General features: G+C 37.9%; 1 protein-coding gene across 1 annotated transcript in view; it reads left to right on the top strand.

Annotated features, from left to right (window-relative positions):
- Positions 1 to 12,490, top strand: part of ryr2b (ryanodine receptor 2b (cardiac)) — a 63,933-nt gene extending 51,443 nt beyond the window's left edge. The window contains exons 93-104 of the mRNA XM_051377760.1: positions 950 to 1,162; positions 1,335 to 1,465; positions 1,681 to 1,723; positions 3,489 to 3,625; positions 4,413 to 4,473; positions 4,835 to 4,981; positions 5,182 to 5,316; positions 6,374 to 6,530; positions 6,754 to 6,818; positions 8,863 to 8,963; positions 9,487 to 9,538; positions 10,788 to 12,490. Of these exons, the coding sequence (XP_051233720.1) occupies positions 950 to 1,162; positions 1,335 to 1,465; positions 1,681 to 1,723; positions 3,489 to 3,625; positions 4,413 to 4,473; positions 4,835 to 4,981; positions 5,182 to 5,316; positions 6,374 to 6,530; positions 6,754 to 6,818; positions 8,863 to 8,963; positions 9,487 to 9,538; positions 10,788 to 10,883 (1,338 nt within the window). The 3' untranslated portion in view covers positions 10,884 to 12,490. The remainder of the gene's footprint in view (positions 1 to 949; positions 1,163 to 1,334; positions 1,466 to 1,680; positions 1,724 to 3,488; positions 3,626 to 4,412; positions 4,474 to 4,834; positions 4,982 to 5,181; positions 5,317 to 6,373; positions 6,531 to 6,753; positions 6,819 to 8,862; positions 8,964 to 9,486; positions 9,539 to 10,787) is intronic.
- Positions 12,491 to 12,700: the final 210 nt, after the last annotated feature.

The following is a 12,700-nucleotide window of genomic DNA, read 5'->3' as shown; positions in this document are numbered from 1 at the left end:
GTGCACTTTGGAAAGTAATTAAATACAATTATTTAAATCCTGTACAATAGTACAATTTTGAGGTACTTTTTCCTAGACTACACTACTTATTTTTCCGATAGCTGTGTTTACCAGGTACTCTTTTTTTTTTTTTTTCGTTACAGTTTCACATACAAAACATAAAATATTTACTGCACAAACAGTAGTCAACAACAGCACGTGGACTACCCTGAACAGTAAAATGCTTCAGTAGTAATTATATAATAATGATATAACAATACACAACTCAAAGGGGGCATTTGCATAACATACTTTTACTTTTGATACTTTAAGTACATTTTACTACTTTTTTTCTACTAATAATTTTATACTTTACTTTTATGTGTAATAGAGTATTTATACAGTGTGGTAATTTTACTTAAGTAAAGAATCTAAGAACTTTTTTTGTGACTGCAAATTTGTAATATTTAAAGTATTTGTAGTAGTAGCTTGACTTTAGGGGACAGCTGCCACCTCTAAAAAAACTGCCTAGCCACCCCAGGTTGGTGTATAATTTGACACATTAATTTTGATTAATTTAAAAAATATGATCTGTTATGCCTGTTATTTTAGACTACCTGGTAGGCCCTTGTACCCTCTGGCCTTCCCAATCCAAAGGTAAATCAACTTCACGTAAAAAGGTTAAAAAGACATTATTGTAGATGAATTTGCAGACTAAAAAAGCTGTTTAGATTTACCAGAGCCTGTATAGGTATCTACAGGTAATAGTTTAACTAGAGAGCATACCTATCCCCACCAGAGACTGTCAGAGAGGAGTTGATCAAACTCGGTTGACTTTTTGGATGCTGTAGTCTGTTGTCTTTTGAATTGTTTTGCATTATATTGTGTGTTTCTTTTTTCTTTATCAGATAAAGAATGCTTTTTCTTTGATGAATTCACTCTTTCTTTTGGTCTCTTACTGTCTTCCCAGGTTGCATCCTTGCCTGCATCCAAAGAGGGGGAAAGAGTGGTCACATCTGTTTACAGGGAGGAGCTGCACTCTGCTACTGAAGATGACAACAAGGACACTGTTTATTTTGTGCTGGAGGAGAGCAGTGGATACATGAAGCCGTCACTCCACTTCCTGGCTGTAGCACACACAGTCATCTCCTTCTGTTGTATTATCGGTTACTACTGCCTCAAGGTAGACCGACTTGTGCACGTACCTTTCGCAGATTTATAATAAAGTCATTTACAGTCATTTACAGACAGTTAAGCACATTGCTAATCTGTATTTCTGAGATCTTAGGTTTTGCCAATTTAACAACACAGTATTCAAAGAGTCAAGAGATCACTGTAGTGCATTTGATTGACAGGTACCATTGGTGATCTTCAAACGTGAGAAGGAAGTGGCACGAAGGCTTGAGTTTGATGGGCTGTATGTGACAGAGCAGCCCCCTGAGGAGGACATCAAAGGGCAATGGGACCGACTGGTCATTAACACACCGTATGTTCATAGCCACATATTCAACTGGGAGGATGTCATATTAAATAAAATCAAATAACAACACGTTTTAGGCTTTATGTTTGAGGAGCTCGCTGTCGGCACCTGTTATATGTATAGTGCATGTTTTACTTACAGTGATTTTTCAATTACCAATACGGTTTTAATTACAATTTTATCACCAGTATTTTTTTATAACTAATTGTTTCTTTTTTCAGATCATTTCCAAGTAATTACTGGGATAAATTTGTAAAGAGGAAGGTAAGATATTCAGTGGACTGCAGCTGTGATTTTGAACAGCAAAAATATTACACATTATATTCCAAATGTGCTTATCCATGTATGCAGTTGTGTGCATATTTCACTCAGTGACACTGCATTAAGAAACTAAATGAAATTTAATGAGCCATTTAATGGCAGGTGTAATTATTCCCCTATCAGGTAGCAAAGTGGATTTTATTGTCTCCAGAGACGGTGCAACACTTTTAGCTTCCTCATTCTGATTGCCTATGTTATTTCTTAAGAACATTTTAGTTATATAATATACTGCAGGGAAATAAAACTTTACGTCTGTTAAATCAAGCTAGAGTACTACTATCTTGTTTTACTAGTTCACAGATTTATTCAGTCAAGCGAACCGATCATCAAAATCCCAAAGTCTTCAGAATATTAGCGATATTCTTTCCAGCTAAATAGTGGCACCTTAACAACTCTCTGTTGTATCTTGCAATTGTTCCAAAATTGATCCATAATAAATAGAAATACACTGTTAACTTGTAGAGTGATACTGTCTGTTTCATAGACTGTAAAGAGATGTGATGGCACTCACCGGCTTCTGAAGCTTTGATTTTACTGCTCAGAAATGTCCCGACATTTTCCTAAACATTACAAATTTGGACAAAGGGGAGGTGGCCTGATGGGGACTCAAGTAAGACAAGGAAGTGGAACCACTGAGACCATAATGTATTCAAATAAAATATTTTTTTATTTCCATAAACATCCATATAAAAAGAAGTGAAGGTAGCTGTTTAGCCCATAATGTTTTATGAAAGAAACATATTGTGTCTGATGTAGATGCAAGGACTATTAAAAGATATATATATACTTCAGTGTGTGTGTGTGTAAGATTAAGTAGATTAGTAAATTTAGTTGTTGTGGGAGCTTGTGTGACGGGAAAGAATCGAACCATTGGCCTTAATTAGAGGATACCATTATCTCTTTCTTCTAATTAGTGGGTAATAATGTTGAATTTCATTGAAACTGACACAAATTTTCTTTTCTTTTTTTTATGGATTTAATTTTTTGTGGGCCATCTTGTGGCCATTAGTGGCACTGTATCTTAAGGCACTTTTTGCCACCGGTACTATATAAAGTACGCCTTGGACTGCCACACTCTGTATTGCATCATTTTAAGAGGCTGCAATAAAATAGATGGTATAATGTCTTTAAGTTCTTCTGGTAATCCACTTTTGAGTTTGGAGGTTGTAAATATTGCTTACCGTACAGTGAAGCACTAATGTTTGTAATAACAAAATGGCTCTGTAATAAAACTAGACTTTGGCTGGCTCTTGTTTTTTTACATTAATAAATCAAGTAGCATAAAGTTTCTTAGAGCCATAGCTGCACAATAAAGAAAAACTCTTCATCTGTTATATGATTAAATTAAGTAAGTATTTACTAGCCAAGGTTCACTGTACATTCACATATATACAAATGATGTATATACTGTGAGATTACAGTCAATAAAGACAACATGCACCAGAGTTACCGTTACTCATTTACCCAACCACCATGCCATAGGGGGTTGCAAACACCATGCCCGCAAAAAAATATTGGATCGTCAGCATGGGAATCCTTCCTTTTTTTGTTCAGTAGCTATCAGAAGCAGCACCATCATCTTGTCAGCAGAACTAAGCTGCCATCTCATTATGGCACAGACTGCAGAATTCAGCCAGTTACTTCTTGCAAGACACTGAAGAGACTTGTTTTAGTCGCAAAGTAAACCTGTCTTCTTGCCCCCCCCCAGGTGATGGATAAGTATGGTGACTTGTATGGCTGTGAGAAGATCAGTGAACTCCTAGGTCTGGACCAAGCTGCTTTAGACTTCAGCTCAGAGAGAAAGGAAAGGAGGAGGCTTAAGAGAGACACTGCCTGGAGTGTTCTGTGAGTAAAAATCTGCATTTTTAAAGGGATCCATGGGAAAGTGCAGCGATCTTGTCATTTATTTTTGTCTTGTGTACAGTTTCAGAGAGTAATATGTTGGATTATTAAACAGGATAGCATTTTTAATGTTTTTTCTTGTTTGTTTGATGCCTAAGTGTGACAAACAAAGGACAAGACCTTAAAATGATCATCATTGTGTTTGTATTTCCGTGTAGCATGTACATCATAATTATAAATAATAAATAATTCTGGCCTTTGATGGGTAATATGGTATGCAGTTGAGCAGGTGGTTGATGATAGCAACGTAGCATCCTTCTCTGTACGACGCATATTTTCATACGGACAGCCTGGTATTGATATAAAAAGAAAAATGTTCAAATTAGGAAATCGATATAGCTCTTTCTCTAATGCATTTTACTGTGGAGGTGAATGGGAATCCTGATGAACATGAACATAACACCAGGGCCTTATTTACTGTTATGTCCAACTCTTGTCTGGGCCCTGTTTTTAACATCTTGAAATAATGTTTCAGACGGCCCATGCCATTATTTATAGCCATGCTATATTGTGTATGTGTTTGTGAGGTATTGTGTTACCTGGGACAAAAGGTCCTAGAACATTATGTTGTACTTGAAGAAGAACAGGACATTCTGAGATGATGCCACATAACAGACAGCCTCTATTAGAAGAGACACTGTAGCAACAAGGGTTTTAGCCATGTACATTTTTACCTTGTCTTCTAGGTTCTTACCGTCATGTATCTGTCTGATAATGCTGTCTATTTCAGATTTAACTCCATTGACATGAAGTACCAGGTCTGGAAACTAGGAGTTGTGTTCACTGACAATGTAAGTTTGGTTGTGTCTAATATTTAATGGCTTTTGCTTGATTTGTTTGTGTATGCCCTCTTGTTCCTACAAAGACAAGATAAAGCCGTCACTTCCTGCAATTTATGTTAACAGATAATATAATATGACGAGCAGTGTGTGTAAAACATCAGATATTTTATGACTTATTCCTAATTTGTTCAATCGCTTGTTCTACTGTGCTACAATTTTGTTTGATACTATTGTATATGCTGCAGAAGTGACGGTGGTAATATCCTGTGATTCTGCCTTATCTAAAGTACACATTTGTCTCTATCTGTCCTGGTAATCTATATTGCCTGTCTTTATGTGTGAATTTCCTTATGTGTGTGTGTGCGCACAGTCCTTCTTATACTTGGCCTGGTACATGGCCATGTCGGTCTTGGGTCACTATAACAACTTCTTCTTTGCTGCCCACCTCTTGGACATCGCCATGGGGTTTAAGACACTTCGTACCATCCTTTCCTCTGTCACACACAATGGGAAACAGGTTTGTGTGTGTGTGTGTGTGTGTGTAGGGTGGTCCTCTCTATCCATCTGTCTTAGTGTGTGTTCATAGCTGCAGTTTGCATGCATGTGATGTTTGCTTTCACGCTGTAGGGTTATATGGGGGCTTTTCTAAGATGAAGAAGCGTATTAAAGCCCATCTGCCTCTGTCTATCCTTTTGTAATTATGTGTGTGTCTGTCAGTTGGTCCTGACTGTGGGCCTGTTGGCGGTCGTCGTGTATCTCTACACTGTCGTGGCCTTCAACTTCTTCAGGAAGTTTTACAACAAGAGCGACGACAAGGACACCGAAGACATGAAATGCAATGACATGCTTACTGTGAGTTAAATGTGCAATTGACGCACACAAGTAGTCTCCAGTCTCCACATATCTACCTCTACCTATCCTCTCTATTTCTATATGTTGATCTTTCTAGTACAAACACAGCCACACACCTCATTTTCTACCTCCTCAGACTGAGAGGGGTAGAAGTGGATGCTGACAGTGATCCCCATTGTTGGAGTGAGAAAAGCCTCTTGTCTTCGTCCCTCCTCTACTTTTCCATAAAATGATGGACACATGGATACAAAACAGCTCCAGAAGCCTCAGCATAGCTCTTTGTTAGGCCATCCACAACATTTACATCCCACCACCTTCTTTATTCTGATGTGGACTCTACTGTCACTCTCACTAGCAGGCGGATGGGCAGCGATAGCATTTGAATAAAACTACTATTATCGTAGGTGGGGAATATTACATTAAATCCTCAGTCTGTGTTATTGTTTATGCACTTTAGCAACAGTGATTTGCAATCCCTTTCCCATAATTACAACACAACAGTTGAAGTATAATGCAAAACGGCAAATACCTGAAGATAAGCAGAAGACATCTCACTCAACTGTTTAGTCTCATGCTTTAAATTTTGAAAGTTTAGCGGACAATTTCTATGTTGTTTTTGTTCAAGTTTCTTCACTTAAAAGCACAGTACCATTCTTGGTAGACAACTTGGATGTTTGCCTCATACTCACATAAACTCCTTGTGGGGAAGTACTGTCTAAGGCGAAGAATATTGATTGGAACTATTCTGTAAAATTGTATAAAAATGTTGCCTGTTTGAAACTTCTAACTGCCCCCCAGAAAGCATCACGCATGGATGAAAATGCAGTGAATAAATAGTTTTGCCGTTTGAATTTTCAACATACTGTGTTATCCTCGGAATTTGGAGAAACAATACTTTAGTCCTCCTTAGATACTTTACAATTCCTCGCCTTACCTCAAACCCTTGTTGAAGATAACTGGAGAAAATGCCTGTCTGGCGTGATTAGTTTCAGAGAAGACTGACCTCATCCTCAGGTGGAATACATTCTATACAATAAATGAAAATGTCTTCTTTCAGTGCTACATGTTCCACATGTACGTGGGAGTGCGTGCGGGTGGGGGCATTGGTGATGAGATCGTGGACCCTGCTGGGGATGAGTTTGAGGTGGAACGCATCGTCTTTGACATCACATTTTTCTTCTTCGTCATTGTCATCCTCCTGGCCATCATCCAGGGTGAGTCCCCCACACTGTCTTTGCTTGGAAATGCAGACCTGCCTCAACATGTATACCACATGTTTTTACCAAGCCACACTTTTGTTTGATTACCATTGATGAGTGTTTTATGGAAAAAGAACAAAGCATCTGTCTATTCCTGTCCTTAAGTTTCACTGGCACAGCCAAGCACATTCCTGTGCACAAACAGATATACTGACACACAATCATGATCTGTTTTCAGGCTTGATAATTGATGCGTTTGGGGAGCTGCGTGACCAGCAGGAGCAAGTGAAAGAGGATATGGAGGTGAGATAAAACACTTTCTTTTACACATACACACACACACACACACACACACACACACACACAAACACTCTCTCCATACTGTACTATCCAAACAATTTGAATTTACATTTTGTCTGGTTATAAAGTATGCAATGCTGTGTCTGATGTAGATGCGAGGACTATTAAAAGATATATAAGTAGATTAGCACATTTAGTTGCTGTGGGAGCTTGTGTGACGGGAAACAATCGAACCATTGGCCTTAATTAGAGGATACCATTATCTCTTTCTTCTAATTAGTGGGTAATAATTACAGAATGTTAAATCTTATCTGTTAAAGCCTTTTCTGTCTGTTTCAATTGTTATTTGAGTCTAGTTTTACTTATGCTGACATAATTAGTGTTGTATGAAAATGTAAGTTTATTTGAGGCTTAAAATGTAAAAGCTAGATGCAGTAGAATATAAATGAAGATGCAGTTCTTCTTAATTACGATTCCACAAATTGCATTGCTCAGCTGCTGATCCAAAATTACATGGAATCACTGTTTTGTTGAAGCCTGTGGAGTAGCTTTAAGGTTGGTTGAGTGGGTAGCAACAGTGCGTGCATCCCTCAGAGGTATGACTCTGCAGTGTGTGTGAACAGGACCCTACCAAAGCAGACACTGCAGGCAGGCCCAGTAAGGGGCCAAGTAAGGTTAAAAGTGACTTTATTATGTGGTTAGGCAGGCTGACAATCAGCAGCAGGTATGTAATCAGAACAGGCAAACAAGTCCAAAGGTGCAGGAGAGGAAAGGAAAGCAGGTAATCAAAGGCTGGACTGCTGAGGCAACAAGGCAGCACAGAGGATCTGACAAACAGTGGTGAGCTACCCTCCAAATATTAAGGGTACACATGTGATGTCACTGAACACATTTGTTGTTATGGTCACCCCCACTTGAGTAACAAACACGCAGTAGTCAGTATCTGCCCCTGTACATTCACATGGGAAAAAACACATCACATGAAAAGTAGCATACAGCTGTTGGGTAGTTGAATAAAAATATCAGATTCAGAAAGAATGCAAGCAAAATGTTTAACACATTGCCAAAGGCTAAAGAGAACAGAAGCGAGCAGTGGCCGTGATAATATTGTTTAGAGTAGCGTCATATTATTTTAAAGAGGAAGAAGGAATTGCTGCATGGCTCTGATGGCTGATCCGACAGATGCTCTTAGGCTGCTAGTTAGACAGGTGAAGGTATACAAAAAACAGAAATCTTGCTTAATGTCAAGTGGCACAGATAATCATAGAAAAATGACTAAGGCCCCCTTTAGATGATATTATATAATGAATTAATTCTTCAAGTATATTGAAGGCTGACCTAGAGTCAATACTCGGCCTGTTTTATTGCCTATGCTCTAAGAATAAATTCATTATATCATTTAATCTAAAGATGGAGTGCCTTTTTCATGGTTATCAGCACCAGATTTCCTGGATAACACACCAGTTATTAATGTGTGTTTTCATTTAGTGTCTATAAAGTCTAAAAAAAAAAATTAAACAGCTGCTTTCCCCAGATGTTACAATTCAGACATTTGCTGCAGTGATAAATCAATTTCAGCTGCTACTGTACTTCCTATCCTCCTGTAATTCAAAGCCCTAAATTCAGTTCAAAAATACATTTTGCATTAACCCAAAAACACAAATTTTACCAGCATAAAACCATTGTATATACATACATGAGTGAATATGGACAACAGTAATTTGACTGGTTAGTACTCCCAAATGATGCAAATCCTCAGTAAATATGCCCCTCTGTGTCTAATGAGAAGCCAGTGAGTAATCCTACAGTCTTTTTCCTTTTTGTGGGCGTCCTTTCAGTGTCTTTTCAAAAACAAACAACTTAAAAGGTGTCATATTGTAGACTTAGCAGACTAAATATTGTGTTTGAGTCATAGTGCAGAGTACTACAACAAAAGGCGTCTGGTCTTGAGGTTTGAATTTAATTGAATTTAATTTTTTTCCCCCAACATACTTTAGAGAGGCCTGTTTCATGAATTATTACATGTCTTACATCTTTCCTCCTGCAGACCAAATGTTTTATATGTGGAATAGGAAGTGAATACTTTGATAAAGTCCCTCATGGCTTTGAGACCCACACTCTACAGGAGCACAACTTGGCCAACTATCTGTGAGTTGACTCATGCTCACCACCTTCATGCCTCGGGTTGCCAGTGTCTCAACTTAATACTAAAACTCACCTGTCACTGTAACTGTTTTGCATGTTCCACCAACACTAGACTCCTCTGACTGATGGACTCTTCCCTGCTCATGTTTATGTATGTATGCTAGTCCTTCATACAACATTTTAAGCTTACCTGGTAAAGGTCTACAGTCTGAAACCTCATAATTCATAATTTAATAAAGTGAGAGGTCACTAGTCAGTATTACTTGCTTCTTGTTAATCAGCTAATATTTGCTACCATTAAAGTACATATTTAACCTGATTGTCAAAATACAGCTGCTATGTTTAGTTGTATTTCCACTTGAAATACCTAACCAATTGTTTCCATAATCACTATAATCCTAGGACATGTGCACAGGCTCTTAATTTAATGCTACATCTTTCTAGCCTGTAGTGTGTATTTCCCCATATTAAACCCAAGTATGTACAGGATGTATGTGACATGAATCCCTCTTCTGTGTCCTTACAGATTTTTTCTGATGTACCTCATTAACAAGGATGAAACTGAACACACAGGGCAGGTATAATAGTTATCTCTTCTGTTTTATTGCATGATCCAGTCAAAGTAAGAGCAAGGTGTAAACCCTCTGCAGCTCTTAAACAATTCTGTCATGGCCAAATCTCACTTTCCATAATATATGCTCCACAATGGTTGCTCCATGTCTCAGTGACCTTTTAATTTCAGCATTTGCCACTGCAATGACAAAGCTGTAGTGTAACCTTTTCAACTAAGACAGAATCTGTATTCATACTGTCTTTCAAAAGTCCTATCAGTCCCAACACTCACATTTTATGATAATATTCATGTCAGGCATACCCCTTGATTATAATTTCTCTTTTTACTTCTAAACCATTGCCAGTGGGGGTTTTAAATTGCAAGTGGGCAAGTATTTTATTTCACTTGTTCTATAATCTTTTCACTGTAACATTTTAAATGATCTGTTCCATCGAGGAGCAAAGAGGAGGGCTTTCAATCAGCAAAAACATTTTCAATTTCAAAGGAGCTGCATCTCTCTCTCTCTCTCTCTCTCTCTCTCTCTCTGTCTCCTGTGTTTCAAACTTAGTTTACGTAAATCTATGAAACGGATGCGCATCAGAAGAGATGAGAACATGTTTAATTTTAAATGCAGCACAGAGTAATAGAAAAATAATAAATCCATCTTATTTGGAATAATTTGGATTTATCTTTGTGGCACAGAATGCATTTTGAATGTGATACTGCAGAAGTGATAAAAGTACAAAAATATTAAATTGCTTATCGGCCTGAATTATTTTGGACAATTTGGTGCTATTTCCAAAATTGAGCTGGGCCCTGGAACTCATCCCTAGATATAGTATGTATAGTCTTTCAGAGAGTTTTTATTTATTTTTTTCCCTCAGGTATAGATTAAAGAAGTAGCTGCTAGGTGGAATGTGGAAAATATAACTCCATCAAGCCAGTCAAACATAGGAAGAACTTAATTTCAGTTTCAGTTGTATTCTTTGTGGACACTGTTTAGTCATTTTACTGATCTAAAGTGATCTAAAGATACAGATGGATGACATATTAAAGGGAAAACCTGAATAGATAAATGGAAAAACATGACAAATGCAGATGCTTTCAAACAGCACACAAGGTGCCATTCAACAGTTTGATTAGAATGAAAATGATGTGAATCAGTTAAACACCTATGGGAGACTGGAGAGGGTTGCAGAGACATGGAGGTTTGTGTTAGTTTTTCCTTTAAATTGTCACCCACCTGTGTATTACCACTCTGTTGTCTTTGCCAGGAATCCTATGTGTGGAAAATGTATCAGGAGCGTTCCTGGGAATTCTTTCCTGTGGGTGACTGTTTCCGTAAGCAATATGAGGATCAACTGGGATGAAAGGGACTCTGAGAGATCTAAAGGCTCTCTTGATAATGTCATCACACAGCAGCCGTCCATATTGATGCCCTTGGACTCACTTAATTACCTTCATTTTGTGTGTACACTACATTGATTTTAGAGTGATTTTCTCTCAAAGTATACATTCTTCCTATTTATGCACATGAGTTTTTCTAAATCACACTGATTAAATTATTTGGAAACTAAAAAATGAGGACAACTTGTTTATATTCAGAAACAAAATTAATGTGCTGTTTGTTTTGGGGGTCCTCTGGGCAGGGGTTTCTTAAGTCTATAACAGAAGTTTTGTGACAGTTTACTGTTTTATACGTCATTATCTCAAGCAGTCAAAGCTGGCAATCCAAATTCAGTTCCACTGCACTTTGCTTGGCTGGATGTGTCTCTGTAAAGCTCATGTTTTGTGAATGAAGCGATTTGTCTTTCTAATCACAGCCTCCCATCCCTTAGCCCCTGTGTGACATGCAGATAAACACTCCCTTTGGCATTTGTTCTTTTTATCCTACTCTTCCCTGTTTCTTGAAGCTCTTTTGTCTGTTGTGCTCAACTCTCCAGGATCCTTCTCCTCCTCCCGTCCTTGCTTCCTATTGTCCTTTTCTTCATTTTCTTCTGCTCTCCTCTCGTCCCTCATCTTCAGCCCTTTTCCCGTCTCATTACCAGCCACAATGTAGAATGCCAGCAGGTGTTTCAATGCTCGGGTCAAAATATCGCCATGGAAGTGCATCATCAAGCTTAACGACGCGATTGATCGCTGTCACTCACAGCCAAGAAATTCTTTAGGGAATCCTTTGGTATAACTCATTGAATAAAGAGCATAGCAATTTTTTCAAGTGTTAAAAAACTCGCCTGGAGTGTGCATCTGGGCAAGGAGCTTAACAGCGGGATGACAGGCGTGGGAGGGCCACCTACAGATATTGTCCTCAATTATTCAAAGGTCAAACACTGGGCTTACACAAGTCTGCTGCTGATATGTATTCATGTTGCTTTTGAGTTATGACTTGTAAGCATATGGTTATAACTCATTGAAGGACCAGAACAAAAAGGTTTTCAGGTAAAAGGGAAAAGTTTTGGATTGTATTTGCCCAAACAGAAATCTTAGCAGGTAATGCAATAATTAAAATCGTGCTTTATAGTTGGATGTAAAATTGCTTCTGTCTGAAATAATAAAGATTGCAGCGCTTAACCAATTTTAAGAGCTATGGTGGGAGTCACCATTAGGGCTGGGCAATGTTTTAATTAAATCAGACATCACTGATGTGAGAGATGTTTTTTAAGGCCCCAAAAACATATTTTCTCAAATAGCTTCTTTTTATGGCTAATGGGGTCCTATGAATGCACAACAGTCTGCTGAAGTGTTTTGGTTATTGCACATTAGAGATTTCTGTGTTTGTGTTTTTTCCGGACCATATACTCACTGGTTTTAAGTGGACATGGCTCAGTTGGAAAAAGATAACATGACATTTTCTTTTCCCTGCACCAATCAGGATTTAGCTTCATTTGATACAGAATGTGCCACTCACAGCCATGATGAAGCAGAATAGCTTAGTTTTTTGTTCTTACACTCTTAATAAATAATTTTTAAAAAATTACTTTTTGGACTCTTAGTAATGAATAATTTGTTAAAGAAGAAGATTTGAAACATGAAAATTAGTAGTCACTTATTGTTTAATTCTGACCTTGAGTTTATAGTAAACCTGTTTTGAACACAGAACCACAGAACTACATGCGGCTTACTTTGTTGAAAATGGGGGAGGGGGAGTTTCCATTTGGTTCTTGTGCGATGGTAGAAAAAATACAAT

This window comes from Dicentrarchus labrax, unplaced genomic scaffold (genome assembly GCF_905237075.1).
Source record: "Dicentrarchus labrax unplaced genomic scaffold, dlabrax2021, whole genome shotgun sequence".
Classification (NCBI taxonomy): domain Eukaryota; kingdom Metazoa; phylum Chordata; class Actinopteri; family Moronidae; genus Dicentrarchus; species Dicentrarchus labrax.
Note: the sequence above shows the minus strand (reverse complement) of the source record. Positions and strands in the feature narration are given on the sequence as shown.